Source organism: Jatropha curcas, chromosome 8 (genome assembly GCF_041381405.1).
Source record: "Jatropha curcas cultivar XTBG-Jc1 chromosome 8, XTBG_Jcur_1.0, whole genome shotgun sequence".
Lineage (NCBI taxonomy): Eukaryota > Viridiplantae > Streptophyta > Magnoliopsida > Malpighiales > Euphorbiaceae > Jatropha > Jatropha curcas.
Window position 1 is genome coordinate 24,025,570 of NC_143158.1, and position 15,194 is coordinate 24,040,763.

General features: G+C 27.2%; 2 protein-coding genes, 1 long non-coding RNA gene and 1 other non-coding gene across 4 annotated transcripts; 3 read left to right on the top strand and 1 right to left on the bottom strand.

Annotated features, from left to right (window-relative positions):
* Positions 1-1,389, top strand: LOC149494380 (trans-resveratrol di-O-methyltransferase-like). Its single transcript, XM_089724649.1, has 2 exons — positions 1-795; positions 898-1,389. The coding sequence occupies exons 1-2, from the start codon at positions 37-39 to the stop codon at positions 1,207-1,209; spliced, it is 1,071 nt and encodes a 356-aa protein (XP_089580775.1). The 5' UTR covers positions 1-36; the 3' UTR covers positions 1,210-1,389.
* A 734-nt stretch (positions 1,390-2,123) lies between these two features.
* On the top strand, positions 2,124-2,196 carry TRNAF-GAA (transfer RNA phenylalanine (anticodon GAA)). The gene has a single exon. It is a non-coding gene; the product is annotated as a tRNA-Phe (tRNA).
* Positions 2,197-5,517: 3,321 nt separating this feature from the next.
* On the top strand, positions 5,518-7,957 carry LOC149494382 (uncharacterized). The gene is made up of 2 exons (XR_016322022.1): positions 5,518-5,686; positions 7,721-7,957. It is a non-coding gene; the product is annotated as an uncharacterized LOC149494382 (long non-coding RNA).
* Positions 7,958-13,681: 5,724 nt separating this feature from the next.
* LOC119369195 (trans-resveratrol di-O-methyltransferase-like) lies at positions 13,682-14,972 on the bottom strand. Its single transcript, XM_089724667.1, has 2 exons — positions 14,180-14,972; positions 13,682-14,096 (listed from the first exon to the last, which is right to left on the bottom strand). The coding sequence occupies exons 1-2, from the start codon at positions 14,933-14,935 to the stop codon at positions 13,785-13,787; spliced, it is 1,068 nt and encodes a 355-aa protein (XP_089580793.1). The 5' UTR covers positions 14,936-14,972; the 3' UTR covers positions 13,682-13,784.
* Positions 14,973-15,194: the final 222 nt, after the last annotated feature.

Below are 15,194 nucleotides of genomic sequence, written 5' to 3' on the forward strand. Positions count from 1 at the left end.
GCTGGTATAGTTACTTAGTTAGTGCTCTGTAGTCTTATGGATTTGGTTACTGAAGAAAACGTACATGAGCTACTTAAAGCTCAAACTCATATGTGGAATCATACTCTGCAATTTATAAAGTCCATGTCTCTCAAGTGCGCAGTTGAACTAGGCATTCCTGATATTATTAACAACAACCATGGCCAACCCATGCCTCTCTCTGATCTTGTTTCTGCCTTACAGGTTAACCCTGCTAAAACTCACCATGTTTATCGTCTAATGCGACTTCTCGTTCATTCTGGTTTCTTTTCTTTGCAAGAAGAAGGCTATTTGCTTACCCCATCCTCTCGTTTTCTTCTAAAAGACACTTCTTTCGGTTCAATACCTTTTATATCTCTTTTGCTTGACCCAATTATGATGGACCCATTTAATTGTTTGAGAAAATGGCTGAAAAACGATGATCAAACACCATTTGTAACTGCCTTTGGAAAATCACTATATGAATATACAGGACATGACATTAGGGCTAATAATATGCTGAATGAAGTTACGGCCAGTGATAGCATTTTTCTCGGCAAGGTGGTGGCTCTTAAGTGTAAGGAGGTATTTAAAGGGTTGAATTCTTTAGTGGATGTTGCAGGTGGCACTGGAAATATGTCTAAGGCTATTGCTAATGCTTTTCCCAGTATAAAGTGTACTGTTTTGGATCTTCCACATGTTGTTGCTGTTGCTGATTCGCAAGGCGCCAAGAATTTGAATTTTGTTGCAGGTGACATGTTTCAGGCTGTTCCTCCTGCAGATGCAGCTTTGATCAAGGTCTGCTATTTCTTTCTCAGCTTTGATCAATATGTATAATTAACTTTATATCACTTGGGATGTTACGCTGTAATTTGCTAACACAATTGATTTGATAAACAGTGGGTATTGCATGACTGGGCTGACGAATATTGTGTGAAGATACTGAAGAATTGCAAAGAGGCAATAACAAGAAATGGCAAGCGAGAGAATAATAACAAGGTCATAATCATTGACATGGTGATGGGAAATAAAACATCAGATGGTGATTTGGCTGAAGCTGAGCTTTTGTTTGATATGACAGTGATGGCATGTCTCACTGGCAAGCAGAGAAATGAAGAAGAGTGGGCAAAGCTCTTCATTGATGCTGGTTTCACGAAATATAAAATTAATTATGTGCTTGGTCCTAGAGCTCTTATTGAGGTTTATCCTTGAACAATTTCCTACTTATCTATTAGAGCTTTGTGTTTGTAACCAAAATGGCTGTGGCTATAGCCATATCAGCCCCCTTAATAAAGTTTATATGCTCAAAATAAATAAATGTACCTTTTCAGTATAAGTGTTTGATGGGAGTTTTTTCCCATTGTTAATAAAAGAGATTTCCTATTTTTACAATGTAAGTGAGTTTTTTCCTATTTTTACATCAGAACAAAAGCTCATCAACTTTGTTTTTTTTTTTTTTGGTATGCATCACAGATTAATTAAGCAACTCATTGATATTTATTTCTTTACCCCAATAAATAAAATAACGCACTTTGCATACTTGACCACAGGTAAAAAAAAAATAATAATTTTCAGTATAAAAAATTTAAAAAAAAAAAAAGTTTTTTGCCTACCATAATTAAGTAAAATTATTTTTTAGCCCCTAATTATTTGCGCGGGTCTGCTACCGTCTCCATAACAAAGTTTATATGCCCAAACTAAATCAGCCCTCTCATTAACTTTTTTCAATTTAAATGTTGATGGGTGTGCTTTTTTCCTTTTTTCTTTTTTGTTTTTATAAAAAATTTTCTCTCTATTTTTCAAGTATATGTTTTTGAAAGGTTGATATGTATAGAAGAAAAAAAAAATTCAAAATCACAAATAAATTTTTTTAGAAAGGGGGACCTTAGATTATAAATCATTTTCAAGTTAGCTAGCTCACAAAACCAATTTCATGAAATTTTGTTTCAATAACTATGGGAAAGAAATGTTTGTCAAAAGCCATATCTATGTTATTATATATATTCGCATAGGCTAAATGCATAAATATATCCAAGTACTTTTTTGAAAAAATCTTGTGGCACTCTAAATTTTGTAAGTGACCTATTATGTACCTGAACTATGAGGAAGACGTCACCTCGAAAATGGTCGGGATAGCTCAGCAGGTAGAACAGAGGACTGAAAATCCTCGTGTCACCAGTTCAAGTCTGGTTCCTGACACATGATAAATTTGTGTATGAATATCTTTAAATTAATTACTTAATTAAATTAATTGATATAGGTCTGATATAGACCAGCATACACATTCATGTATAGTATACATGATGATATATACTTAACTTATCCATATAAATGTCCGGAGATACAGCAGATATGGCTTTTTTCTTTTTTTTTTTTTTTTTTTTTTTTTTTGTTATAGCAGACTGGGCATTTATGTGCAAAATACTCACTTACTGTATGGTTAGTATAATGTTTAAAACAATAATTTTTTATATTTTTCAACTATCTAATAAGTATTTAATTGATGATTTTTTTTTAGAAATTTGAGTATTTAATAAAATAATTTTTACAAATTAGAGTATTTAATTGATATAATTTTATAAATTGAAGTGTTTTAATAAATGTACATGAGTGTTCTAATAAATCAAGTAAAAATTGAGATAGCATAAGGTTTTTTTATGTAAATGTACATGAGTGAATTTATGCATTGGGTCGCAATCCGAGAGAATATACGGATTATTTGATTATAATTTTAATAAATCAATAATTTAAGATCTATTGAGAGTGTCTTTTCCAAAAAAAAAAAAAAAAAAAAAATCTATTCAGAGTGAAATTAATAATTGAATTGGATTTCAGTTCATCCATTTTCGAATTGGTCTCAAGTCTCAACAAGAGTCCGCTCATTGGTTTTCAATCTCATAAGAATGGGCAATATAATCTGAAATTGTTAAGTCTCAGCCTATGGCAGCACTATATATATATATATATATATATATATATATATAATTGTCGTAATTTCGCGGTTTATGTGCAAGGTATTAATAAGTTGTTTGAATAATTATATTATTGAATTATATTGTTATCTCGGAAAATTTTTGATATGTAACTTTTTATTGAACTGTTTTTCAGTAAAATGTTATAATAATAATAAATGAGCCTCATCTTTATTCATACGATTATCTATTTAAGATTTTAAAATAAACATAACCATGTATATCTAAAAAAATCTCCTTAAAAAAAATCTATAATGTTCTGCAAACATAAACAATAAAAAAAGATCATAAGAGATACTTTTTATGGCTAGGTTAGAGCATATATATATATATATATATAGCAAGTATTTTTCCTGAGAAATTGACATGTGATATAATTTTTTTATAAGGCTTTTACTTGGTATATTTTTTCAAAAAATGACATGTGGCATAATTTTTTAATTGGTCTCCACTTAGTATGTATTGCAATTAATTAATTAAATACAAAATCATAAATGTCAAGATGTAATAATCAATAATATATGTAACAATGACTTTGAAGTATATAATTCATTTATCAATCAGTTATCAAAAAATTAAAAAGAATATTTTCTTTCGTATTATAAAATTAACATGCTAAGTCTGATATCATAAAAAATTATAAAACTCATTTATGCCACTTATAAAATATAAATTTTTAATACAAATTCTATTAAGGATGGAAATCTCATTATTCCCTCTATTCCCACATCTTTTATATATATATATATACTGAAATGACACAAAACTAGAGTTTTGAAGTGCTGATTTAATTTTTTTTTCTTTTCGCATTTTTAATTTATTGTTTTAATATATAATTATTAATTATTATCGTTTATCAATACAAAGTTAGAATCTATACCTGTTTGTATTCTTGATAATCAATTGTATTCTTGATAATCAATTCTCCATAGTATTTGCCTTAAATTTGAATGAATAGTTCATAAATAGAGCAGGTAAAAATAGTGTAACATAAAGATTGCCCATAAAAATAAATAATTCTCCATTTTCTTTCTCTCTCCCTTTTTGGGAGACGAAGCCACCAAAAACCAATAGTAATACAGCAGACGAAAAAGTAATGAAAGCTTCTTTCACAATCTAATAATCAAAGTTTTCAAACACCCACAAAATTTATAGTTGCACCAAATTTGGTGATCTTCTTTGTTTACAAAAGCTACCTAAGCAATACTTTTCTTTTAATGAAAGAAATCCACTAATAAGATCTCTTTTCTTCTTTTGTATAATTAATTATTATATTTGTGAATTTGTTGCTTTCTATTAATTTCTCTCAAACCTTATTTGTTTTACAAATAATGTAAGATCTTTCAAGATTGTTGGTTTAATTTTTATTTGATTAGTTTTGAGGTTTTTATTTATTTTATTTACATGTATGCGTATGAATTGAATCTTTGGCAAGGTTTTTTTTTATCTTTTTATTTGGTTTTTTTTTTTTTCTAAAATTGAAATTTAGATTCCCAAATGTCAGTCAAATAATGCACCAGCTTTTCATCATCATTATGTCTCATTTAGTAGAATCCATGCCCTTAATATAGTGATTCATATATGGTGCACTCCGATTTAGACTCAGAGAACAAATAATTGGTAAGTATTCCTTTTGCTTTATTATAGAGAGTGCTAGATCTATGGTTACAAATAAATATGAAATTTTTTTCTGAATTTCAAGACAAAACATAATGGAACTTAGACACTTTATTTCTCTCTTCTTTTTTTTTTTTTTTTTTTTTATTAATTACTTAGGTGAGTATTGGAGAGTAATAAGAATAATAACAAAAATATTACAATCAGCGCATCGCGCAGGCACGTGACTAGTATATATATATATAAAGCAGGCAGATTTTCTCATAATATTGCCACGTAAGATTCCAAATTGATTACATGTATAATCTCTTAACTGTTTATCTATTTATTTGAAAATAAATTAATTTATGAATGTTTATTGATTGAATTAAACTGCTTTAAATGTAATTGATTAATATGACATTAGAGAATTAATAGCATATTAAGTAACAGCTTATATAAATTTTAATAATACATAATTTATGAATTTTAATGATATGGACGGTTATTATTTTATATTAAAAATTAAAAATTAAAAATTATTTTTTATTAAATTAAATTATGTTAAATACAATTGATTGATTATAGTGTTAGAGAATTAATAACATGACACTACAAGAAAATATAATTTTACTGATTAAAAATACCGACAAATTTGTCGGTATTTATCGATAAAAAACCATTAAAATATTGACTAATTTCAAATTATTAAAAATTAAAATTATTTGAAAATATTATGACAAAACTTTATAGCTATTAATATGTCAGTATTTTATGTGCCAAAAAAATTACGCCATCATTTAAAGATTATTTACCGATAAATATAGTGATAAAAAATTTTTCTTGATTTTCCGACGATATTTTTTTTACCGTCAAAATAGTAACAAAACTTTTTTATCGTAATTTTGAGATGAAAATAATTTTAGGGTAAAAAACTATCGCGCCAATTCCCTGTTTCCCCTCCTTTTCACTCTTTTCTCTTGTCCCCGATTTTTCCAAACTACAACCTAGAGCCAACGGAAGAAATTTTGCTCACCATTACCGTCGTACCTCAGCTGCCTCCGCTAAGACGCCTATGAGATGAGCTTGAGGTTATTATTCTCCTCTCGTTAATTTTACAAGTATGTTACTTCTTATTTTTCTCCTCTCGCCGATGTGTTTTCATTTTTTGTTTTGGCTATTGCTTTTTGATTCTCGCCGATGTTTGTAAGCAGCTTGGGATCATTATCTTTTTGATGGCTTTTTAAAGATTTTTGATCTTGAGGATAAAAAAAGCTTATTGGATTAACATACTCTGTTCATTTAATGTGTCTTGACTCTTGAGATTAAAAGTAATTTTTCTTTTCTTTCCTTTTTTTCTTTCAGGTATTCTCTGTTTTCACTTTTGAAAGGTTACTTTGGTTTTAGTTAGTTTCTTATAGAGGTTACTTATTCCTTGAGTTTTCTTGGACTAATGATGGTCATGGCCATCATGCTCTGAGATTTCATAAAGTTAATGGAATGAGTAGAAAAGTGCATTATATAAGTTAATAATATGCAGTGAAAATGAAAATATGGCTACTCTACTTCTTAGTTCAATATAAATAATCTTTTTGTTAGTCAAAACCAACTAATGTTAAGTCTAAGAATTTTGATATAATTTACTCTGTTTCACTTTTTAATTAATTATATTATATATATTCCACCCCATCCTCATCAAATGAATTGAATGGTTAATTTCCCTTGTAGTTTATACCGTTTTGTTTCAATTTAGGTTCTATCTCATTAGATCATTCCCCCTTTCTGCAAATTTTATTTGTAATTCTCTTTACAATATAGATAAAATTCTGCATGATGTGTATGTTAAAAACAGGAGTTTATGTTTTCTTTTTTTTTTTTCTGATGCTTTAAATTTGCTTAGCCTTTTTGGGATTGAATACTGTGATTTATGTATTGTGGTTACTAAAAATTATTTGAATACTGTGGTTACTGATAGTTTACTAAAAATTATTTAGCTTGTACTCTAAAACCACTTGCTCAAACACCTCTACTTCAAACATGTTTAACTTCAGTTTTGAAGGACTATGTCATTTTTTCTTAACTTCAGAATATCTGTACCTTTTTGGTGCCAACATTCCATGGCTCTTTAAAAAGATTAGTGGTTTGATGGACTTTGGTTTTCTTTTTCCAACAGAAAACAAAATTATTTGATATGAACCTTCTTTTGAGGTAGCAAACTGCAATGATTATTAGAATTGCAATTCCAGCAATTGAAACAACTGCAGATATCAAAATGGATAAATAAATAAATTATTGGTAACTAACAAGAATATTTCACCATCTAAACATTGTTAATTGATAATATGCTTCATAGAAGGAAATTACAGGTCTAAGTTTCCAAATTGTGAACAATGAAGAACTCAATTATGAAAAAGAAAAGACCTTTTACTTGTGCATGTAAAAAAGCCAACTGTGTTCCTTTGCTATTAATCATAAATTGATCTTTTTTTCTTTTTCAAATAATTTCTGCATGTTGAAAAGTATACAGGATGTCTTTTTGTTTGTTGTCTTGGAATCTTACTCTTCTTATTTTTCATATTTTTCCATTATGCCTCTTCTCACTAATTTGGCAACATAATATGTGTGATCCATAATTGAAATATTTTAGGGAGTGAAATAATTTTCTAATTGCTAGTTTTTTTCTTTCTTTCTTATGCTAATTTAAAGATTTAACTCAATGATAGCCATAGGTTTCTTTTGAGTCTACAACTTATAAGCTTACATGCTTTCTAATAACAGGCTCATCTTGATGACGTCAAAGAAGAGGCTCATCCAAAATTTAGGCTTATAACAATAATTAATTTGTTAGGCTTATTACAAACACCTTGAATTAGGACCTTAATGGGGGTCTAAATTATCTCAAAAGCACAAAAAGAAGACTGCACTTGAGTTTAAAATATACCAGTTGGACCATTGCATCTAGTCAAGTATATTTTAATTAATATAATGCTCCATTTTAATCATTGACAAGCTGTACTTATTTGTAGTTATATATATATATATATATATATAATGAATTTGTAGTTTTAAATCATTATATTTGTATTGAGATCATTATATTACTTGCAGTCTATCTTAACTAGATGTTTTTTATACTTGATATTATTTTCACATAGAAAAGATATCAGCGTTAGAGAGATTGGTGTAGCAGCAGTCTCACACACAGATTCATTAGCATCTTCAGCTGCTGCCGATATAGACCTCCACAGCTCCTCCATCTGATTCCACTTCATCTGATGCTCCTTGACTAAATGTTAAGAGTTTTTTTTTTTTTTTTTTTTTGTTCCTTTATCTTTGTAATTTTAATACAGTAAGGAACTTGTTTGCTGAATTAAATTGCGAAATATTATAAACATTTTGCAGGTGTATTATGATATATAATGTTGAATTGGATTGATAATTACAAGTTTTGATGCTATATTGAAACAGGTTAATTATGCAAATTCAGGAAAAACTTTTTAATTTTTTATGAAATTACCAACAAAATAGAGTTAAATTAGCGACAAAATAAATTTATTTTAATAAAATACACATTAAATTTAACAATAAAATAACGTCAATTTACCTACAAAATAGCGACAAAGTTAACGATAAAGTTCAATATAATACCGATAAAATTTGTCTACCTTTTAGCAAACAATTGCCGACAAAAATAACTAAATTACCGACAAGATTTTTTTTGCTAATTTACCTACAAAATCTGTTTTGTCGCTAAAAAAATAGTGACAAGTGTTTTACCAACAAAATCTTCTTGTTGCTATTTTGATGGTAATCTCAAATAATGTCAAAATGTAAGGAATTAGCGACAAAATTTTTAATTATTTAAAATAAATTATGGATTCAGGAATTTTATAGCCAGTTAATTATGTTTCACATTAATTTTAAAATAAATCAAATTAATGAATACCACCTTTCATTTTATTTTTTTTATTTAATTATAAAATAGCGCCAATTTACCGACAAAATAGCGTCAATTTACCGATAAAATAGCGACAAAATTAATTCCAATTGAAATTTGTCTACTTTTAAGCATACAAGTGCCGACAAAAATAACTAATTTAGCGAGAAAAATCTTGTCACTAATTTACCTACAAAATCTTTTATCGCTATTTTGATAGTAATCCCAAATTAGCATCAAAATATAAGACATTAGCGATAATTTTTCAATATTTAAAATAAATTATGTATTCAGGGATTTTATAGTGAGTTGATTATTTTTTATATTAATTCTAAAATAAATCAAATTAATGAATTTTATCATTTGTCATTTTACTTCTTTTTTTATTTATCTCTATAAATTTCAATATTTTTAATCCATGCTCCTAAATACATGTCTATCTTCTAATTTTTTACTTTTTTAATTAAAAATCACAGCTATATATATATAAAATTGAAAGAATATATATATATATATATATATATATATATTCTTTCAATTTTACTTTAACTTTTTTTTAACCGTGCATAGCACGGGGATATTGCTAATTTATACATAGTATAAATATGGATAGATAGATATATGTATGGGCAATCCATTAGGATTCACTTTGCTATTATAATTTATTAGTATTTTTTTTTTTTTGAAAAAAAAAGGTTTCGGCTGTTTTAACTTTACCATCTTTAATACATCACATTATTTGATCATTATTATAATAGGTATGTGCATACTGACACATTTGACCGATTTTGGTTTGATTTGATACTCAATAAGAATTGAAATCAAAATCATAATTCAATTCTTTATAAATTTAAATCCGAAATCTAAATAAGAACCAAATGATTTAGAAATGGGATTAGAATTAAAATCAAAACACATTTTGGTCATGTTCCAGTTGGTTTTCTAGTTCTAGTTCTAGTTCTAGTTTCAGTTCATTATTAAAAATTAATACATTATTCTCAGTATAGATACCACATTTCTTTAAATTAAAAAAAATTCTATTATTAAACTAAAATTACAATATATGATAATTGCAAAATATCAGCTATAAAATAATTATAATAATAGTATAAATTACAACACATTACTAAATTATGATTAATAGTTGATATGCTTTAATAATTTCCTTTTAAATAATGAAATATTGGCTAATTGTTATTATTCGTATAATTATCAAACCAACCTATTATTTTGTATTTCATCTATAATTTGATTTTTTTTCCAACCTCATAATAAGTCCAAGTCTATATTAAGTAGGAAAACTACTATTTGGTATTAAATTTAATAGAATTAATCAATAAATTTAATAGGGCGTATATGCTAACTAAATAATTTATATTTAAATAGTTCAAAATTATATTCATATTAATTTAACTTCATTAATTGTTGGTATTAAAACTCCTATTTGTTAAAATGCTTCAAGGCTATCTTAGGTATTACCTACAGAATATTAATTATGAAAATAAATAAAAATGCCAAACAAAAGTAAATGCAACCAAAATATTATTATTATTGGTCCATATTGCCACAAAATGCAACCAAAATATTAATACTATTGGTCCATATTGCCACACTTATTCTAAATTTTTGCTTTCTCTTTGTTTTTATTTTTGTTTCATTTGTGTTGAAAACTATAAAAGGTACAAACCAAAAACACTGATTTTACTATAATTGAACTATAAATTGGAGTCTATGCAATTGTTATTATTTTAAATTGCTTTCTCTTTTATCTTATATATTGGCTAATTGTTATTATTCATATAATTATCAAACCAATTTATCATTCGGTATTTCATCTATAATTTGGTTGTTTTTGAACCTCATGATAAGTCTAACTTTACATTAAATAGGAAACCTAATAATCAATAAAAATTAAATTACCATTATTTTTTCAACCTATAGAATCAATCCATAAATTTAGTCATGGTATATATATTAACTTAAAAATTTATATTTAAATAAAAAACTTTAATCACATTTTGAAATGATATAATTGCATGTAAAGTTTTGTATTTAAATATATTAACTAAATAGTTTATATTTAAATAGAAAAACTAATAATCAATCAAAATAAATTACTTTTATTTTTGTAAACAATAGAATCAATCCATACTAACTAAAGAATTTATATTTAAATAATTCAAAATTATATTTATATTAAATTAACTTTATTAAATGTTGGTATTCAAACTCCTATTTGTTCAAATGCTTCAAACTTAAGTTAGGTATTACCTAAAGAGTTTTAATTAAGGAAATAAATAAATATGCCAAAAAAGGAAACGCAATAAAGATATTATTACTATGGGTCTATATTTTCATACCCCTTGTAATTTGATTTGTCTCTTTGTTCTAATTTTTGTTTCACTTGTGTTGGAGAATATAAAGGATACAATATATACTGGAGTCTACATAGCTAAAACAATTATTTTAATTGCTTTCTTTCATATCATATATTGGTTAATTGTTATTTATTCATATAATTATCAAACCAATCTATCATTTGATATTTTATCCATAATTCGGTGCTTTTCAAACCTCATAATAAGTGCAATTCTACGTTTAATAGGAAAATTAATAACTAATCAAAATTAAATTACTTTTTATTTTATTTTCATATAATGAAGTGATCTCAAACTATAGTTCAACCCAATCCATAGACTTAATCCTTTAGTCCCTAATTTATAAATGCAGATTCTTAAAACCCTAATAGGTGCCCAAATAGAAAATCAAGTCATCACTCAATCTCTAATCCCATGCTCTTAACCCTAAAGTCAATATTTATACACAACTACAATGAAAAATAATAAAAAATTACTTTTACTGCGAGGTAAAATAAAAAAAAAAAAAAAAAGAGAAGATGATCTGAATTGATAATGGTAGTGTTACTTACCCAGTGCATTAGAAAAGAAAATATATATGCATACACACAAATTCTTGAAACCCAAAAAATGATCCAAAATAAAAATATATAGTTCTAGTTTATTTTCAATTTCTTAAACATTATTTGCTTTCAAGTCAAACAAATTTAGGATATAAAAGAAAAATATCAAGAAAATTAAAAATACTTAATCATCAAGATGCCATATTGCAAGGAGATATAAAGTTCTTATTAAATTAAAGTGATAGTAGTTAAAAATTAATTCAATAACGAAAAATAAAATAAAAAATTATTATTAAAATAAAATTCTTTTCAGAACTCAACAAATAACAAAAAAAATAAAATTTTACTAAAGAATTACTAATTTGAATTTCCAAAATCAACCCCTTCTTGAACTGGAAATGTTATAATTTAATGAAATTTAATGTTGATGGATAAAAAAAAAAATACTAATCCAAAGTCAATAAATGAATATTAAGATGCAAATCATACTAGAATTCAGTATTGATTAGTTAACGAGTTTATTCAAATATTTAGTTTCTCTATTGTTCTAAGTTGCAAATTTAAAATAAATAAATAAGTTAAATAATTAACAAAAAAAGATTACATAAAAAAAATTATATCCTTTTCAAATATATCTTTAATTTTTCCTACAACCATACAGAAAAAAAAAAAAAATCCTCAATCATTTGCCCTTAAAATTTCTTCTTCAACGGAAAATAAAAATTATTATTAAGAATAAAACTCTTTTCAAAACTCACCTAGCAAAAAAAGTTTCAATGTATATAAAATATTATATATCAATCAAATATTATATATTTTTAAACTGTATGCCTATCCCACACACATATATTTATTTTACTTAAAATAAATTTTGAAAAATAAAAATTTTATAATTTTGAAAGGCTTAATTGTGAATTCTATTTGAAAATTTATTTTTTTAAAAATATATCAAATCAAATCATAAAAATATAAAGAAAAAATATTAATAAAAATAATATAATTTTTTTTGAATCTCTCATAAATAAAATATTATGTAAATTATATTTAAAATTATATTTTTTTTAAAATATATCTAATCAAATCATACAAGTAAAAAATTAATAAAAGAATATAGTTTTTTATTTCTCTCTGAAATAAAATATTTTAAATTATAATTAAAATAGAATCAAATATATAAAAAATAAAATATAAAAATTTTCAAATGTCTACTTATCATATATATTTATTAAAAAAATATAAAAAAGATAAAACTTAAAATTTTGAAATGCTTAAAAATGATAATAGTTACAAATTATTCAATAACAAAAAAGAAATAAAAATAAAAAATAAAAAATTATTATTAAGAATAAAGCTCTTTTTAAAATTTACCTAACATATATAGATATACAAATATATCAATAAAATATTATATATGTCACGACTAGAAAACATGGGCCGGACCGGCTTTCGGCAATGATATGTCACGACCTGAAACAAGGGACTCACTTGCGCTAAACCACACTCAAGCGACGATCTCGGGTGTTCGACAAGCCTCCAGTAGAGGCAGTTATCCAATAGCAAGCGCGGCGACCACAGAGAGAGAAAGAAAAAAGACAGAGAGAGAGTACTATCGCACGAGAAAGAAGAGGATCAGGTTTATAATCCTTTTATTTTTTGCGATAGCCACGATTGGTCGCAATTTCATTAGTAAACAGTTGTAGATTACCTAACGCGGCAAGTATTATATTTAGTTGGGATTTGTGACCAACAAAATTTGGTCGCGACTTCTAAAATACCCAAGAGGTCGCAGCTCGGTCGCACAATACAAGGCGGAAAAACTCACATGTGAATTTTGCAACCGATTATTTCGCGGTCTTTGATAAGCCACAAGAGGTTACAAAGCGGTCGCTAATTTGTTCCCTTCAAAATTTTCCATGGCAATAAATATCATTCGTTAGTTATTACAAATCAGTTGCAATTTTGCGATCATTTCTTGTCGGTCGCAAATGGTGGTCGCAATATTAACAATGTTTTCCTCTACAATTTTGCATTTTTCAAACAAAGGAAAATAAATTTATTTTCTTTCTATTATTATTTTCCTTCATTATCCAAATATAAGGGTGAAAAATAATAATGGAAAGAAAATTACCAATCCATCGTTATTTTGCTTCCTCTTCTTTCCAAACAGAATGATAGATCCCAAAGTACGAAGGACAGAAATCCTTCTTATTAAAAATACGAAAAAACTTCCATCAAACACATACATTGAAAAGTTCAATTATTTATTTTGGGCTTATAAACTTTATTAAGGAGGCTGTTATGGCTATGACCAAAGCCATTTTGGTTACAAACACAAAGCCCTAATAGTTAAGTAGGAAATTGGTCAAGGATAAACCTCAATGAGAGCTCTAGGACCAAGCACATAATTAATTTTATATTTGGTGAAAGCAGCATCAAAGAAGAGCTTTGCCCACTCTTCTTCATTTCTCTGCTTGCCAGTGAGACATGCCATCTCTGCCATATCAAAAAAAAGCTCAGCTTCAATGCAATCATCATCTGAATTTTTGTTTCCCATCACCATGTCAATTATTATGACCTTGTTATTATTCTCTTGCTTGCCATTTCTTGTTATTGCCTCTTTGCAATTTTTCAGTATCTTCACACAATATTCGTCAGCCCAGTCGCACAATACCCACTGTTTATCAAATCAATTGCCTTAGCAAATTAAAGCGTAGCATCCCAAGTGATATAGTTAGAAAAATAAAAGAAATAGCATACCTTGATCAAAACTGCATCAGCAGGAGGAACAGCCTGAAACATGTCACCTGCAACAAAATTCAAATTCTTGGCGCCTTGAGAATCAGCAACAGCAACAACATGTGGAAGATCCAAAACAGTACACTTTATACTGGGAAAAGCATTAGCAATAGACTTAGACATATTTCCAGTGCCACCTGCAACGTCCACCAAAGAATTCAACCCTGTAAATACCTCCTTACACTTTAGAGTCGTCACCTGACCAAGAAAAATACTATCACAGGCCGTAACTTCATTCACCATATTATTAGCCCTAATGTCATGCCCTGCATATTCATATAGTGATTTTCCAAAGGCAGTTACAAATGGTGTTTGATCATCGTTTTTCAGCCATTTGCTCAAACAATTAAATGGGTCCATCATAATTGGGTCAAGGAAAAGAGATATAAAAGGTATTGAACCGACAGAAGTGTCTTTTAGAAGAAAACGAGAGAATGGGGTAAGCAAATAGCCTTCTTCTTGCAAAGAAAAGAAACCAGAATGAACGAGAAATCGCATTAGACGGTAAACATGGTGAGTTTTAGCAGGGTTAACCTGTAAGGCAGAAACAAGATCAGAGAGAGGCATGGGTTGGTCATGGTTGTTAATAATATCAGGAATGCCTAGTTCAACTGCGCACTTGAGAGACATGGACTTTATGAATTGCAGAGTATGATTCCACATATGAGTTTGAGCTTTAAGTAGCTCATCTACGTTTTCTTCTGTGACCAAATCCATAATACCATAGAGCACTAACTAAGAAACTATACCTGCAGTTGAGACCTACACTTGATTGAATTGTTAACCCCTCTCTCTATATATAGAAGTGGAACTTTTTTTTTTTTTTTTTTTTTTTTTGGGTAGAAATATAGAAATATAGAACTTAATAATTTTATAGACTTGCTATTAATTGCATTGCTTTATGTGTGATTTACATAATTAAGATTTAATTAATTGATTTTTCAGGTTTAAAATGCGAAAAATAATTGAAATACTC

Excerpts from the sequence above, each read along its gene's own strand:
- LOC149494380 (XM_089724649.1), top strand. The coding sequence starts at position 37 with ATGGATTTGGTTACTGAAGAAAACGTACATGAGCTACTTAAAGCTCAA. Across the intron at positions 796-897 it reads CAGATGCAGCTTTGATCAAG|TGGGTATTGCATGACTGGGC; the intron begins GTCTGCTATTTC and ends TTTGATAAACAG.
- LOC119369195 (XM_089724667.1), bottom strand. The coding sequence starts at position 14,935 with ATGGATTTGGTCACAGAAGAAAACGTAGATGAGCTACTTAAAGCTCAA. Across the intron at positions 14,097-14,179 it reads CTGATGCAGTTTTGATCAAG|TGGGTATTGTGCGACTGGGC; the intron begins GTATGCTATTTC and ends TTTGATAAACAG.